Source organism: Anabrus simplex, chromosome 2 (assembly GCF_040414725.1).
Source record: "Anabrus simplex isolate iqAnaSimp1 chromosome 2, ASM4041472v1, whole genome shotgun sequence".
Classification (NCBI taxonomy): Eukaryota; Metazoa; Arthropoda; class Insecta; order Orthoptera; family Tettigoniidae; genus Anabrus; species Anabrus simplex.
In genome coordinates, this window is record NC_090266.1 from 820452741 (window position 1) to 820471255 (window position 18515).

An 18515-nucleotide genomic window follows, 5' to 3' on the forward strand; every position below is an offset into this window, starting at 1 on the left:
GCTGTAAGATGTAAACAAATAGCCTTGTTCATAGTAATGGGCCGATGACCTTAGATGTTAGGCCACTTCATATAACAAGCATCATCATGTTCATAGTAATATTCACAAAAACTGACACATTTATCGTCATCTTGAAAAATAAAGGCAAAGAACTGGGGTAGATACATGATTTCTCGTAAAAGTTATTGAAAAAAAACCCCACTTGTTTGTTTTGGGTCAATATTGTATAGTTTTATAATTTATGTGGCCTTGGAAGAACTTAGTATATTTGTCCTCCTTTTTATCCTGCATCATATCTGTCCATGTGCCTCTCCTACTCTTTCATTCGAGAGATGCCATTGAAGATTCTACTTAAAAATATTAATCAAACCAGGTCGTTTGTTTTGTAACTATTATACTTGCTACTTAGTAATTGCAGGGGTGTCAACCTTTCTCAGTGTGGAGTTCTTATAATTGATTCTGCTTTGAAGAGTGTGCAGACTCTTTGTTTGTTCTCAACTTCTATCAAGCATATTCTTCATTTTGGGTAAGAGAGAGATTTTATACCAGGGATTGTATGTCTGTAAATTTGTACCTTTATGCTGTAGTTATTGTGTACATTTCCTCTTGTGTCTCATTTACAAATCAATCACAATTTTTATTCCATCAAAGTGTACGAAGTTTGTTTTCTCTACACAATTTCATATCAAATTAAATGCAGCACTTTCTTAGAACAGGAAAGAGCCTCGTGAGAAATAATAGGAAGAAAGAAAACTTGTGTCTCTTCCTTGTAATGTCTCATAGGCCTTCTTTATCTCTCTTACCTTCTTGATGATTGAATATAGTCGTATATTAAAAAAGGCTTGCTCACACAGGGCATTTTGTCCCGCAGGCGCACAGCATGTAAGAGAGCGGGCGGGTGACCAGTGTGTTTACTTGAGCCACAGTGATGTGGTTACATCACAGGGTGTGAAGGCGAATGCCGGGCAAAAGTCGGCGTCAGACTCTTATCATTGTGGCGATACCCAATTCGAAATAGGGGCAGAAACTAATGAAAAGAGTGGGCCTCGCCGAATCAAACTCCAGAGAGCCAGTGAAAAGAAAGGTGGGTTGTTGGTTCTTGTTTTTGTGCTAGTAGTGGTCTGTGCAAAATATGGACAGTCTGTTATATAAAAAAAAGGATAATGTAGAACACCACTACACAACGAAAAGTGCTCATTCGCACGATACTCTTGTAGAGGATTATTGAACAAAAATACTATTTTCAGAAACTCAAACAGGGAAAGTCACAGAACACTAGAACACTGCGCAAAAATGAGGCATAAAACACTTTGAATTATGCCTTGCGTTTTACTGAATAAATAACAGGAATTTTACTTTTCTTAGTGGAAATTTTGTCATTCCCATCCTAGAAATTTTAAATCGTAGCTTGCACACTTCAAACTTGTATCTTTGTACAGTCTCTAAAAAAAAAAAAAGGAATGAGCACATGGTGTTCCTCATAGATACATTTTTTTTTCCAGAAATAATTGAACCTATAGATATTTGTTGTAGGTATCTGCAGGATTTTTATCTGCGTGGTCTGTTAATTATACTTTTAATGATATTAATAAAAATTAAGTCTGATAATAATATTAAGTGCAAGGAACATACAATACCATGTGCTCATTCTCTTTTTGAGTAACTATACATTGTAACAAAAATTGCAACGGGTCATTTTTCTTTGAATGTGTAAGTATAGCAAAATTAAACCATATCTGTTAATGTGAAGAGGAGTATAAAGCAAACACAAATATTTTAAAAAAATGTAGGATTTTTTTGCGATGATAGCCTTTCTCTTTATGTTGTCCTCCAGTCAACATGTTGAAAATGCTGTGAGGAAAGCTTCATAGTCCCAGTTGAACGTCACTCCGATGCCGTAACGAATGTGTTTACTCTCTCACTCAACTTTGACTTGCGCTCGGCACGTAATCTGCCCGCATTTACGTCAAGCCAGCCAGCCGCACTTCGCTAGTCCCAGCTGAGCAGCTCTGTATTTAAAGAGAAACATTTTAGGATAAATGCTATGACTGGTCAGTGTGGGAAGAGCAAGTAACAGAAAGAAGAGATGAGGCCAAACATGAAAATATAAAAAGGTGAGGATGATCTGCACATCTTCATACACAAGCTGTACCCTCATCAGTCCCAGTTCTATATCCATTTCATCTTGATGCCTGACAAGCTTGTTTATGCTTCTCGGCTACATGAGAATGTTGGGCATCAACACTCGTTGAGGGTGATCTTGGATTTTCATTGAGTGTTGATGGGGAAGGTGTAGGATTAATGATGACTGAAATTGAGTCCTATATAACGAATCTTTTTCATATTCTAACTATACTTTTTTTTTAGTTACAGATTTGGAGCTGGCAAGTGATTCATATTCTCTTCTTGAAGCAAATGATGAGTTTGAGCCAGAACAAAATTCACAGTCACCTGCAGACGGGTTAGATGATTTCCAGAATGGTGAGAATTTGAGAAAATGCTTCTGTTAACATCAGAATTTTTGTATGTACTCATAGGTTAGATTATAATTGTGAGAATTTGAGAAAATGCTTCTGTTAACATCAGAATTTTTGTATGTACATAGGTTAGATTATAATTCGATATAGATAGTTTTGTAATCTGTGAATGTACAGAATGATATCTCTTATCTAGATCAGGAGCAGATTCATTTAGTTAATAAGCATGATTGAAGATGATATTAATTTTGTGCATGAAATATTAACATTTCTGTAACCAAGTGAAATTCTAGAGTCTAAAGGGTTTCTCTTATTGATTATTAGAAATTGGAAAGTTGAACTTTTTACAGGAAAAATGATGACTTGAGAGACATAGTATCTGAATGTCTGTCTGTCTACCCCTTAGTCCCGTTTCCTGATACGTGGTCGGGGATGAGGTGAGATGATGATATGTGGCATTATATTGTTCCTGTTGCCAACCTTAGTTGAGCTAATGAAGATCAAATAAATAACTGAATGTATGAAATTGTTTAAGGATGTGGAAGAAATTGGCTGTAGCCTATGAGTAAGAACTGTCCCTGCATTTGCATAGAAGTGAAAATGGGAAGCCACAGAAAACCATTTTCAGGACAGCAGACAGTGGGGTTCGATCCCACATGTCTCCAAATGCAGAGCTTGGCTCCATAGCAGCACATTAACATGTGGAACTACTCTCTTCGGTAGACATAATATACAAGGATTGGGGCAAAAGTCATGGCAACTATGTTTTTTCTTGTAGATATGTGAACGAATCACAAACGTATGTGTCGTGTGGAAGTTCTGCAGGCATAGTGTGTATGCAGAACAACAGATGGCTCTGTGATAGCTGGTAGTAGCGCAGCGAGGGCTGTGAAATCAGTCAGTTGGTGAGTGTCGTGTGAGATGGACGTAACCTGTGTTGAGCAGCGCGCTTACATCAAAATAGTCATTCTCGGAGGGAGAAATGCGATGGAATGTCACAGTGAATTATTGGAAGCCCTTGGGAATAATGCCCTACCATACCGTACAGTGTAAATAAGTCTGCTCCCTTACATCAAAATAGTCATTCTCCGAGGGAGAAATGCGATGGAATGTCACAGTGAATTATAGGAAGCCCTTGGGAATAATGCCCTACCATACCAAAGTCTGCGGCTTTGAGATAGAGCAGTTTTGTTGCGGTAATCTCTTAGATCGCTTTGATTTAAAAATGCCGTGATATATTGTTCCTGTCTTCTCGAATGATAGGAAATAAGCGTGCTGCTCTACACAAGTTACGTCCATCTCACACGACACTCACCAACTGACTGATTTCACAGCCCTCGCAGTGGGTACCACATGCACTGACAGAAGTTCAAGGTGGGTGCGCTATGCAATGTGCTCCGACCACCTTGCACGCTGGCAACAGGATGGCGATCAATTCTTGTCATGAATAATTGCCATTGATGAATTTTGGGCCAGGGCATACGAACCAGAACTGAAACGTCAGTCCACGGAGTGGCGATGTGCTGGATGGTGATCGTCGCGTATGACGTCAGGGGTGTCATTTTTTGCCACTTTGTTCCACATGGCAGAACAGTGACTTTACAGTACTACAGGGACTTCCTGGTGCGACGATTTGGCATTTGGGAGAAACTTCTGGATCTTAAGGACAGTGCAATAATCCTGCACAACAATGCAAAACCACATAAAGCAGATTGTGTAGGGCAGCTACTGCGACGTTTGGGATGGGAAGAATTGGAGCACCCACCGTACTCTCCCGAAATTTTGCCCTGCGACTTTGATCTCATTCGAAAGATTAAGGAACCACTACGTCTTAGGCGGTTTGCAACACGAGAGGATATTGCTAATGCTGTGCACCAACAGGTGACCCGATTCACACATGGTGCGGTAAACGCTGAGGCAGATGGTATTCAGCGCCTCCCACATCATTGGCTGCATGTTGTGTCAGTTGCAGGGGACTACTTTGAGGGTCTTTAGGCCCAGGTTTGTCATATCAACTTTGTGTACTGTGTTGTCATTTTTTTGCACCGGGAAGGCCATATTGCCCTGTATACTACCGTAATAAATTAGTGTGTTACGATATTTCAGTGTTATTCATTGTCCACACATGTAGTTAACACCTTGTCCTTTCACCTGTATATGTCACATTTTCCAACCGGACTGGTATCTTAAGAAAAAAATAGTTGCCATTACTTTTGCTCCAACCCTCGTATTAATGAACTGGTTTTTTTCCCTAGTTGCTTTACGTCACACAGACACAGATAGGTCTTAAGGCGACGATGGGACCGTAGAGGGCTAGAAGTGGGAAGGAAAACCACAGAAAACCATCTTCAGGGCTGCCGACAGTGGGGTACGAACCCACTATATCCCGAATAGTGGATACTGGCCGCACTTAAGTGACTGCAGCTATCTATCTCGGTATTAATGAAGTTAACCTTTTAAATGCTGAGTTACTAGTTGAAAGTTTGGTACTTCTGTGCTGAGTTTTTTCATTCATATGAAAAAAAAGTTGTAGAAGCCTCAATTTTTAACTTAGCAGTGGGGTGATTAGCGTAAAATGTTTATAAATGTTGGTTCATTATAAATCTAAATGCAAATGGAAAAATCCTACACTAATGTTAAATATTATTTTGGGAGAAAACAAAATTACACTTTTGTGCTCATGCATACAGTATCTTTGTACAAAGTAAAGAGCCCAAAATAAAATTATTTCCTACAATCTGTAGACAACTAATACACATAACTTCATAGAAGTACTTAAGTTGACATTTTAAAATACTTTCTAAACCTGGAATGTGGTAAAAGCTCAATGTTTTCCACCAGTTGTTTGTGATACCGATTTGTTCAACTAGCTGCACCAACTCTACTGGCACAAAAGTTTTTTAAAAATCCATGATTTTGGGGTTGTCATTAAACACTACTTGGCTCACAGAGTCTGTCATGGTTACTTCAAAGTCTGGTGGAGAAAAGTCATCCATCCACCACGAAAGTAGTGATGAAATAGCTTTTGAATTCTCAGTTTTTTTATTTTTTCGTTTAGAAGGAGGCTCTGTTTCTTTCTCACATACAATATTTTTTGCACACTCTCTATCAATCTCACTTTCAAAATCTCTTAACAATTCATTAAAATAGTCATCTTCATCTTCACTTTCTGCTGTGGTTAATAACTGAAAGATTCTTTGATCCGATATAACATTTGCTGCGAGAGCGACTAAATTGTTGTTCCGCCATATTTGTTTACATCACAGATGAACTCCACAGACTTCTACAAAAAGCTCTGTAAGTTACATCCCGAAGCTATAATCTGTTATCAGTTAGTTCTACATAATGCCCAACAGATGGCAGAACATGCCAGAGATCGAATCGGCACTCGAGAGTGAACAGGGAAACTAAAAAAATTAAAGTTCTCGCGCACCGTCTATATACGGGCGTAGCAGTGCTGGACCGGCTGCATCAGCCCATCTATAGGCGGGCGTAGCACTCATTGGGTTAAATATATTTCATAGAGTAATAAAAAAAAAATAGTAGGGACTTAAACCTAGCTGTAGGAACTTCACAAGCTCAGTAAACAATTAAATTGCTAACAAAAAGTTATTCTTAGCAATAGCACTTACAAGAAAAGTAATAATTACGTAATTAATACCTGTGTGTTTATTGTGCATAATTCTTTCATTCAGTCTTCAGCATCACTATTCAGGGATTCACAATTGGATTGGCTTTGCATTTTACAGTGTTGAGGATACACGTGGTCTTTGCAAACATGGCAAGCATACTGAGTAAGCCACCACCCCTTTTTTCCATGGTAAGCCACTCAAGGCCATAATTTATTTCTGTGAGAATTGACGAGGTCATTGCTGGAGCCATTTTCCAAGGAAACTCTTCTTTTCAGTCCAATAGAAATTGACACTAGTAGGCCATTGTTGTTCACATTTTGCCTACAAATTTGTGCATAAAAATTGTCTCCTGTTTCTGATTTCAGTTTTGTTTCCTGTATAAATAATCTGGCTATTTATGACAGCAGTGTTTTAAACACTGAAAAAGCTTACCATTGTTCAACGTTATGTGGTTCACGAAACATAAAATCGTCCAACTAGTCAGTCGAGAGCGTCGACTTCACCCTTAGCTTTGTTATAGACTGTTGCCTTTCAGGATCTTTTGCATCGCACAGCTTATCAGCAATTCTGCTGTCATTAAGGCTGGAAAGAAAAATAATATACTGCTCCTTCTTGATATAATAGGAAACTAAGTTTCCATCTTGCTTATAACCAAACAGAGTTAAAAGGCTCTTTTACATCATTCTTGAATTGCTGAGGTATCTGAGGCTTGTTTCTTCTTATTCCAGCCATGGACAACTTACTGTTAATGTTCTTCAGATCTGTCATTAGTTTGTGAGTAAACCAGTTGTCCATAGTGATGTTTCTCCTGGAGTTTTTCCACAGGTTCCACCATTCATTCAACAACATCTACAGGCTTGTTGCTAACTTCCTTCCAGCTGAGTACCTACATACCCTTCTAAATTATAGGTATAATAAATAAACTCTAGCATCATCTAAGGAAAATATTTTTATTCCATATCTGCCTAGTTTCTTCTGGGGTTGTATTGTTGAAATGAACATTTTCTGCAGAAACCAACCAGCATTTCATCAATGGTTATGTTTTCACCTAAAGAATAATGCTTGTGGCAGTTAGATACCTATTGCTCAAAAATGTCCCTAATTGGTGTCAGCTTGTCAGCTTGCTTTTGTGTCAGCCTTGTTGTACAATAATCAAATCATAAACACTACAGCAAGAATCTGAATCTTCTTTATCCCTTAACTACTCTGAAAGTTTCAACACGAACACTGCCTGAACCCCACAGAAATCCAATGAAACCTTTTATTTCTACTAGATCTGTTGTTTTTGCATCCCTGTATCTATGAGATCTATTCTGTATTTTCAATATATGCTGCAAAATGGGGTGATCAGTTGGTGTGAATCTGATAATTTACCTGTTTTTCAATCATAGGAAATGTTGCATGGTACCATAACAGTCTTGCAGCTGATCTCTGTTTTGAGTTCTTGACGAACTGGTCTATAGGCTAATAATGGTAAGTTGTAGCACACAGAACTAACATTTACCATTGTCAGCATCTGTTTCTGATGTGTGCTGCACTTGTGAAATAAACACATAAGTTTATGGTGTTTTTTTTACTCTCATACGATCATCTTAAACACTACTCTTCATTTCTGTGTCCATAGTTAACACAGTTTTTGACATTAACCTTATCGAAGTATAATATTCCATGTTTGCCGGGTGAATCCAATCCTGCAGGTTTATAAGGCGATTCTGGGATGAACTCGAAAATGAATATCCTAGCACAGCCTTTCAAACAATTTGTGCATTTTCTGCCTCAGGTGCATGTTTGTTTTCCAGAAAGACAAGTAACCTTTACTTTCAACAACTTCCTTTCTCAAAAATGTTTTTACATATGTATCAACTCTGCCAACAAAATTAAAATATCTAACCCTATTTTATGTCGAAACATTCCTAATTGAAGATTTACAATTGAAATTTGATGTGACAACTTCATTTTGCTGGACAAGACTACTACAAGAAAGAGAGGAAAAGTGTAAGGATATTTGGGTGAAATTCTATTCAAGAGAGGCCATGTTGAACCGATCTTAGATAGGCATTAATCAAGAGCTCCAACATTTTTAAAACCCTCTGGTGGTGGATGGCTATCAAGGAATTCACTCAACATTGCTAATTTCTGCTGCACCGCTTTATGAATCCTTGGTGCACAATTTATTTTTATTTATTTATGTAGACATTTTTTGTACAACTTTATATGTGACTCTGCTTCTGACACGATAGAAATAAACTATAAAATCTGCAAGATGAATGGGCACCACCAACCTGATCCAGGATGTACCTGTGAACCATGTAGCCTTTTCTGTGCGAGTTACCACATTTAAACATTTTGAAAAACAGATAAACCAGTTATCCAGTATATCAAAGATTACAACTATAATAATGTACTTGCACAGTTTGTGCGCATTTAATTATTATTGTTATTATTATTAGTATTATTATTATTATTATTATTATTATTATTATTATTATTATTATTATTATTATTAAAGGGTCATGGTGTGGGTTACTGTCATCACGTCCTAGTTCATGAACCATGGGCAACGGCTGAGTGGCCAAGTAAGTGGTCATGGGTGTCAGGATACCAGTTGGTATGGAATGGGAGTGGGTATCTCGGACATATTCTGAGTCATGGCCCTCCTTGTGCTTGGGCAGCTAGGATTATACAATCTACCATGGTCCCTAACCCATTAGAGGAGAGATCCTCACTTGGACTATGTGCAAGTAGGGTGGCATCCTACTTCATGAATTTACCGAGCTCAGAACATTTTAAGCAAGCCTCGGACTTACGGGAGTAACGAAGTCCCACTCCCATTTGACAGGCGAAGTACTCTTGGAAAGAACTTGGCGAACAAAATGGAATTCGATACAGAGCTATCAATGTTGATGGGGCTTATGGAAGAAAGAAAGTAGAACTGACTGAATGAGCAAAGAGGATGCATCTGGATGTGCTAGGAGTAAATGCTATTCGGGTAAGGGGAGATATTGAGGAAGAGATAGGAGACTATAAAGTGTACTTGACTGGTGATAAAAAGGGAAGGACAGAGTGCGGGGTTGGTCTGTTCATCACGAATACCATTGCATGCAACATAGTTTCTGTTAGGCACGTAAATGAGCAAATGATGTGGGTAGATTTCGCAGTTGGAAGAATTAGGACAAGAATTGTCTCAGTGTATTCACCATGTGAGGGTGCAGATGAGGATGAAGTTGACAAGTTTTGTGAAGAATTGAGTGACATTGTAGTCAGGGTCAACAGCAAAGATAGGATAATGCTAATGGGTGATTTAAATGTAAGAGTTGGAAATAGAACTTAAGGATACGAAAGGGTGATTGGTAAATGTGGGGAAGATATAGAAGCTATAGGAGTGGTAAGCATTTGCTGAGCTTCTGTGCTGGTATGGGTTTAGCAGTTAGAAATACATTCTTATAGCATAAGGCTATTCACCGCCACACATGGGAGGCTAGGGTTCCTAATGGGGCAGATTTTTTTGAAAGCCTGCAGTCTAATATCTTGAAAACTCAAAATAGGTGCAATGAGTATGGTATGAAAATTAACCGTGTGAAGACTAAATTGATGTCAGTAGGTAAGAAATTCAACAGAATTGAATGTCAGATTGGTGATACAAACCTGGAACAAGTAGATAATCTTAAGTATTTAGGTTGTGTATTTTCCCAGGATGGTAATATAGTGAGATTGAATCAAGGTGTAATAAAGCTAATGCAGTGAGTTCGCAGTTGCAATCGTCAGTGTTCTGTAAGAAGGAAGTCAGCTCCCAGATGAAACTATCTTTATATCGGTCTGTCTTCAGAGTAACTTTGCTTTGCAGGAGCGAAAGCTGGGTGGACTCAGGATATCTTATTCATGAGTTAGAAGTAAGGGATATGAAATTGGGTACAATGATTGCTGGCACAAACAGGTGGGAACAATGGCAGGAGGGTACTCGGAATGAGGAGATAAAGGCTAAGTTAGGAATTAACTCAATGGATGAAGCTGTACGCATAACCTGGCTTCGGTGGCGGGATCATGTGAGGTGAATGGGGGAGGATATGTTACCTAGGAGAATAATGGACTCTGTTGTGCAGGGTGAGAGAAGTAGAGGGAGACCAAGACGACAGTAGTTAGAATCAGTTGTTAATGATTTGAAGATAAGAGGTATAGAACTGAATGAGGTCGCAGCACTAGTTGCAAATAGAGGATTATGGTGACGTTTAGTAAAGTCACAGAGCTTGCAGACTGAATGCTCAAAGGTATAACGGTCTATAATGATAATGTATGTATGTTTGTATATTATTATTATTATTATTATTATTATTATTATTATTATTATTATTATATGTAGTAATTGTGGTAATAATATTCTTTTTCTTTTTCCTGATATGGTTCTGCTTATGCAGGTCATTATAATAATAATAATAATAATAATAATAATAATAATAATAATAATAATAACCACCACCCTCCTTTTGTGGGAAATTTTATGGGGGTTAAATCGTAGAATTCTTTGTCCTTTATTTTCATTTGCCTTATGCTCCTCTACACCACAGTTAGGTAATGTGAGGGTAGAAGGTGTGGTATGTACAGGTATACTTCATTTAATGCCAGAAATAATTATGGTAATGAATAAATCACCCTTAATGTTCACAATATATCATTTTACCACCTGGAATTTGTGCAATTTAGATTTGTGAGGGAATTATTCATTATTCAAATGTTTTGTATAGCACTGCAATTGGTCAAGTGTATTGTGCTAACTTTACAAACTAAGACAGTAATAAAATTTGATCATTGTTATAAATACTTAACATAATTCTTGAAAACTTAAAATATTGATCAGATTCCTACATTGGTAGATTGATTCTGTTCTGATATGTAAAAAATGTTAGTGGTCGGATTCACCCCATCTTGCGAGTTTTGATCATCCTCATTCGTTACATTACGGTACACTCCATCTTCAATTCTTCCTCATCAGTCTTGCTATCATCTTTTGTATCTCTTCAGACTGAACAACACTGTGTATTGCTTCCTCATCTAGCACGATCAGTATCATAAAATGGGGTGAATCCAATCAAAAACCTTTCATTATTTTGTTAGTGCGACGCTAAACCACTAGCAAAAATTCTTATCAGAATCTTCTACCGAAAAGTTTTGATCATCCTCCTACATTACATTACACTCCCTCTGAAATTCTTCCTCATCAGTATTGCTATCAGCTTCTGTATCTCTTTCCTCTTCAGACTGAGCAACACTGTGTGTATTGTCTTCCTCGTCTAGCATTCTCTCCACTTCGTGATCATCATTGTCATAACTCAAATCATACTTTCTCTCTGAATCCATAATAAACCTAAAAGGCAATAAAATGACCAATATGAGTCACGGTGATCTCACAGATCATACTCTCTGTTGTAAACTAATTTTAATCTTGTGTCTGAACTTTCACTGAATTCTTGTCGTTTTGCTTTGAATTAAAACAGCTGGGCTGAGTGGCTCAGACGGTTGAGATGCTGGCCTTCTAAGCCCAACCTGGCAGGTTCGATCCTGGCTCAGTCCGGTGGTATTTGAAGGTGCTCAAATACGTCAGCCTCATGTTGGTAGATTTATTGGCACATAAAAGAACTCCTGCAGGACAAAATTCTGGCACAACAGCATCTCCGAAAATCGTAAAAGTAGTTAGTGGGACATAAATTAAATAACATTATTATTATTAAAGCATATAAAGGTATTGATCTGAGGAATCTTGAAATTGAAGAATCTTACACCGGTAGTCGTGGCGATCTATGAGATCAAACAAGCCTCTGCTGGTATCAATATCAGCATCCAAGGCGTTTGAGTCACACAGACTGTTTCCAACCATCAAACTAGGAAGATACTGGGGAGGCCCATGCTGGCTTATCACTTGCCTTAGATGGAGAAGTAAAATGAATGTACCTACCCGATCTGTCAGATCACCTGCAACTATTGCCAGGTTGATAGTGTACCCAAAACTTGAAAAAACAGGCTATCTTTGCACATACAACATAGAATGTACTGTACGAATAAATGTTTGTTTTGCCGGTTTTTAGTAATTTTATTCTTATGAATTGAATCCAGTCTTTAGGTACACGATACAGAGATTAGAAATTGTATACCACCACCTCTCCTACGCTACCAGTCAGTATTCTGATAGTGAAATTTTTTTCTACCGGCAGAACTTGAACCTCCTAAGCACGGTGTCAGACCATATAGACTTGATGCCTTAATGATCATGGCCAACAGGCAGGCTATTATTATTATTATTATTATTATTATTATTATTATTATTATTATTATTATTATTATTATTATTATTATTGTCCATTTCCTTGGTTGAATGGTCAGCATTGTAAAATTTGGTTCAGTGGATCCTGGGTTCGATTCCCAGCCGATTGGTGATTTTAACCATGTTATGTGAACTCTTCAGACTCAGGGTGCAGGAGTTTGTCTTAATACATACCTCATCATATACACACTACCAACCACGGCAGAAACATAAAATTGTTAATACGTCTCTTCACATAAGTTTGGTATCAGGAAGCACATTTGGCTATAATACCAGGCCAAATGTCTGCCTCCGTAGCATAACGGTTAGCGTTACTAGCTGCCATCCTCGAGGGTCTGGGTTTGACTCCCAGTACAGCCAGACAGCCCTATCAGGGAATGAGAAAATTGGTGGAAGAGGAAGAAAATATTTTTTATTATTATTATTATTATTATTATTATTATTATTATTATTATTATTATTATTATTATTATTATTATTATTCACTGCAGTGTTGCTGCTTTACAGATATATGTTTCTTCTCACCTCTGTGTTTTACTACTTCTTCAGCACCTTTTATCACTTTTACTATTTTACCCTCCATGAATAAAAAAATGTTTTGAAAGGAATTAATTTTTCACTCTACCTGCACTGCATGATCTGTCATGATCTTTGTTTTAAGGGACAAAATAGCCCTAAATGGGAGAATATCATATTAGATGTGCACTTCAATATTTGAATTTGATTTTTGAGAAAAGTACCGTATTAGATACTTTTTGCAAGTACTGTAGATATTACATTTATTCAGGCTACTGTACTGTAACACAATTTGTACATTGGAAAACCTGTCTGTATTAATGTGAAGTTTTGACAGCTGGCAAAAAATGAAAGGAAATTACACAAGTTATCCATTTTATAATGTTTCAGTAGTGTCTTAAGTTACAAAGTCATTGTTGAATTTAAGAATGACATACGCTTCATATCCCGTTTCTAGAGACCCAGGGGAATTTTAATTTTGTCCGAAATAATGTCTTTTGTATGACTGTAAATAAAGTGACTAAAAGTTCTCATTTTAGAATCCTTAAAATTTGATCAGAAGTGAAGCCATGGTCTTGGGTATTAAAGGCCAACTACAGTAAGCTACTCAGCCTAATTTGTTAATGAAATTCAAAAATAGGTTTCTTATCTTAGAGTTGAAGCTTCCATAATCTATTCAATTTTTATTACGCTTTTCATCCTAGTTGGACCATGTCATAGTTAGATGTATCTTATGCAGCAACCTGTTCGTAAGGTACATAAAACGATGACACAATCCAACTTGGATGAACCATGTAACGATAGGTTTTTTGTTAATATGAGGGACAGTCTATTAAAATACCAGACACTATTGCTTGTTAAGAAAGTAATCTTGGTCAGTGGGAAGAGAGTTAGTACACCAAACAATGTAGGCAACCTTCAGTTGGACACCGTACATCATGGGATGCACTCCATATGAGACAAACACCACTGATGGCAGTGTATTCACAGTTCAGTTGTGAGAATGCAAACAAGTAAGGAGGAACAGGGCGCTGTTGTAAGATTGTTGACAAAGGAAGACGTTGGAAGCTGGGAGATGCGTACATGATTAAAACAGTGCTCAGTGGTTGTTGCATGAGCCTGGTAAATGTACACATTTGATGGAAATGTTTCCTAGAGGAACAAATTTCTCTTAGTGACAGCCAACCAGGACAACCCATAAATTGACTGGTATTGTAACTCATGTGAATAAGTTGAATCAATGTAACTAGCATCTCAGTGTGGATGATATTGTGGTACTAGTGAACTTGTGTTATGGTACCATCCTTCACATTATCACCAGCAGGTTTCAGAACTGGAAAATTTATGAGTTTTTCCCCTTTGTTACTTTGACGATGATGAAGAGAGCTATTACATGGCCACTGCTCTGCAGCACCTGCAGTAGTACCAGTTGCAGGTTGATGTGGTGCTTTTTGAAATGTTATTTACCAGCCTGAAGCAGAGTCTGAGCTGTGTGTGTGGAAACAAATATACTCTCTGCCACTAAGAATTTCATGGCCATACATGGCACTGCTGATAAGCAGTGATGACGTTGCTTTTCAGTCATGTTGTCAACTCCTGGAGAACGGAGTGCTGAGGACAGTGTTGAAATGCTCAAGAAATTATGGTGGGTGATTAAGGCTAAATGCCCTGGACTACACTCGGAAGGTGTCAGTTTGTTCCTTGACCATGCCTGATTGATACTGGGTATGCTGTCCATACAATATTGCAGCATTTCATGTTGCTACACTTGTCACTCTTATAGTCCTGAAATGTCCTTATGTGATTTTCACATATTTGGGGACTTATACATGCCATCAGAAGCCAACGACCCATATAGGATGATAATGTGAAGCTGCTGTTCGACAGCACTGTTGTAGCAGCAAGCCTGGGGTAACTTCCCTAGAGGCATTCTTTGCCTTATTTCACAGTGAGAGAAGTGCCTCGATAGGTGCAGCTACTACATGTTGCTGACTTGAGGTTGGTATGCTTTCATGCCATGTGTTCAGATTTCAAATGACTCGCTCTCATATGTTAGTCTTTTATGTATTTTAAACAAGAAAAGCCATCACTTTTTGAAATGATCACTTCAGAATTAAATCAGAATAAATTTGATTCAACTACACTATCTACCAACAGGTAATTGGGCACCCATGGCAGTAGGTAATTTGACTTGGGTGGTAAGCATTCTGACTTGCATGGGTTTCACATGTCTTGGCAAGTAAGAAAACATGCTGAAAGAAAGATGGCGTGTGTTGCAGATTTGTCAGACTGGCAAGGGTGTGATCATAGGCCATCCAACAGAGTTTAAAAAGACTAAAATTGACTGTAGCATTTGTTGTGCGTAAATGAAAGGTGCATTGAAACTGTGATATTGGTGAACGTTCTGGGTGACAAAGTTCTGACCAGTGGAGATTGCAGTACCTGGACATGTGATATTGTCAGAAATTGTCAAGAAATAGGACACATCCGATGGCCATCATTAGATGGAAGTTTTGGGCAGAAGCAGAGGAATCTGTTTCTATGCGACCTTTCAGGAAAGAGTCCCACCAACTCGGGTATTCTGGATGAGCAATGGCACGTGAGCTACAATTCACAAAGATGGATAAAATCTTGGAGGCTTCTGTGGAGTGATGGGTCTAGTCACATTATTTTAGTTCGATGGATGTGTTTGGGTGTTAATAGAGCGAGTGTTTAGTGTTCGCCTGGCAATTAGTAGTGGTGCATGATCTTGTTGAGTTATTTCTCATACTACACATGGGACAGGTGGTGGTGGTGGTGGTGGTTCATGGCAGCATGAACTCAGTCTTACCGTAAAATTCTTGACAATGAACTGCTCCTAACATGGGCAGTGCTATGGAACAGGCCCCTGTTACTTTCAGGATGACAATGCCGGATGCAATGTTGTGGAGCAGTATGCAGAGAACAGCGTTCACCGATTGAACTGGCCTAAACAGGCCCAATCTCAATCGCATGAAAAACCTTTGAGACAAATTTTGAGTGATTTGGCCAGCTTTCATTGCTGAACTGTCTCAGATGTAGCAATAGGACTGGCAGCGTATTCCAGTGGATGTCCTGCGCAACCTAGTTGAGAGGGAGAGGGGTGGGGGGTTTGCCACTGTTACAGCAACAAGAGATGGCTCCACTATGTTCCAATGGAGCAAAGACTGCCAGAACAATATTTTATACAGGTGCCCAATTATGTTTTGATAATATAGTACCTGTGGTACTACAGTTTAATTTGGAAAGCCATAATCTTGGTATTTTGGTATTCTGCACTGTGATCTGATGTTTTTCCTTCTACACTTTATCCTCAATTCTTAACATTAAATTAATTCTAATATTCTGTTTTCTACCTTCATTGCCTTGTTCTTCCTCTCCTCTTGTCTTAAAATAGTTATTTGTTGTTTCTTAATGATTCAACTGGCAGTTTTATTGCTTACATGGTACAGATTTTTTTGTAAACCAGCGTCTGGTCAAGATGGTAAATACTGTCACTAAATTTATGTATATATGAAATTCTTTTCCAGGAGATGAATCTGACATCGTAAATCTACCGCTTGTTAAAACTCCTTCGACTGTTACCTCAGCTAAGGAAAAAAGTGGTCCTACAACCCAGGTGCTTCGGGACAATAATCCTAATGCGATTATTTCTACATCTTCCTCGCAAGTTGTTGACGTGACAGTACCTGAAAATACAACGAGCAACACAAGTGTTCATCATGTCACTGTAGAACATGCTGCATTACCTGCTCCAAACAATGGCACTGCTGACTCTGCAGGAAAAGCCATTCTCACTCGTAGCATATATGAGTCTAGTTTCGATGTACCCAATCCAGAACTCTGTCCCAATATGGGGCGTAATATTCAGGTGATGGTGATAGTAACATCAGCACCTACTCATAAAGATGCCCGTATGGCCATTAGGTACACATGGGGTCATTATAGTCATAGGAAAGATGTATCTATAGCTTTTCTTTTAGGGTCTGTTCAAGATGCACCCAGAAGGAAAGCCTTGGATGCTGAAGGAGATCTCTATCATGATCTTATACGTTCTCGATTCCTTGACACTTACAATAATTTAACTTTAAAATCTATATCTATGTTAGAATGGGTAGATAAATACTGCAATTTAGCTAAATATGTTCTTAAGACAGATGATGACATGTTTATTAATGTACCTCGACTGTTAGCTTTCATAGACAAAAAGAGTAAAGAGAAGAAAACTATATTTGGAAGACTTGCCAAAAAGTGGAAGCCAATACGTAATAAGGCTTCAAAGTATTACGTTTCGTTGGATCAGTATAGGCCACCTTTATTTCCTGACTTCACAACTGGCCCTGCTTACCTCCTTACAAGTGATGTAGTGCATGATATGTATGTTGCAGCCTTGAACAAAACCTATTTAAAGTTAGAAGATGTGTTTCTGACTGGCATTGTGGCACAAGAATTAAAAATAAAGAGGCTTCATGTTAATGAATTCTTTAATAAGCGAACAGCATTGAGTGCTTGCAATATTCAAAAGGGGGTTAGTATACATATGATAAAATACCATGAACAGTTTGATTTATGGAAGAAGTTATTAGATGGCAAAACAAAGTGCAACTGAAGAGAAAGTGTGACAGTGTACAGTGTACATGATGAATTTTCCAAGAATGCATATAATTGTACAATTCACAAGACCAGAGATTTTTCTACTCCTGTTAGAGCTCAGGGCTTGGTGTTGGTAGACAGCATTTCTGTACCTGTCGTTAAGAGTACTTTATCTTTATAATTATCATCACATTCACTCAGTAGTCATTGCTGTTGGTAACAGTCTGTGTTGAACAAAGTATTGTGTTGATTTGAGTCTACTTCTCTCTCTCTCTCTCTCTCTCTCTCTCTCTCTCTCTTGCTCTGTGTGTGTGTGTGTGTGTGTGTGAGGGGGGTGTTTTTTTCTTTTTTGAATGGAATTTGGAGTCTTACATATTTATTATTTAGAAAGTTCTGTCTGGATGAAAGTTAAATCTTACCAAACATGCCAGTATTATTTGGTAATTATATGTCTTTAATGGATTTTCTGTTGTGCTTTTCCATTCAGAAATTATTTTCTAAATGTTAGTATCTTTGCTTTTAATACTTTCCTTTGACCACAGAGTATTTGATTTCCTCTCAGTCTCTATTTTATCAAGAAGGAAAATATAGCATAAGGAAAAGCTAAATGAAGGAAGGAAGTCATTCCTGCATTGGTAATTATAAAAAAATTTGAAGGAAATTTATTATGTATTAGGTGTTTTCAATTGTTTTAATCAGTCTGTATCGTAGGCTGGAAGAAAGTCAGTTTTTAAGTTTTAATTACAAAAAAAACTTCTTAAAAGTTAAAACATATATTTAAAAATTGTAGCAGTCAGTTGAGATTTTGAATGTATTTAAACTCTTCTTTCACTTAAAACTGAGCAAGAATTGACAAACTATTTAGAAATCAGCTCTCAACAATCTTTAAGCATCTTGAATGTAGTCATTACCAGTGAAAATCCTCCTATATAAGTTACTGAATTTTAGAGTAGGTAGGTAGAATAG

General features: G+C 37.8%; 1 protein-coding gene across 5 annotated transcripts in view; it reads left to right on the top strand.

The window, feature by feature from the left end:
- LOC136864480 (beta-1,3-galactosyltransferase 5) overlaps positions 1–17833 on the top strand; it is a 350311-nt gene extending 332478 nt beyond the window's left edge. For all 5 annotated transcript variants that reach the window (XM_068226292.1, XM_067141507.2, XM_067141505.2 and 2 more), the window contains 2 exons: positions 2368–2481; positions 16487–17833. In XM_068226292.1, coding sequence (XP_068082393.1) covers positions 2368–2481; positions 16487–17565 — 1193 coding nt within the window. In that variant the 3' untranslated portion in view covers positions 17566–17833. The remainder of the gene's footprint in view (positions 1–2367; positions 2482–16486) is intronic.
- The last annotated feature ends 682 nt before the right edge of the window (positions 17834–18515 follow it).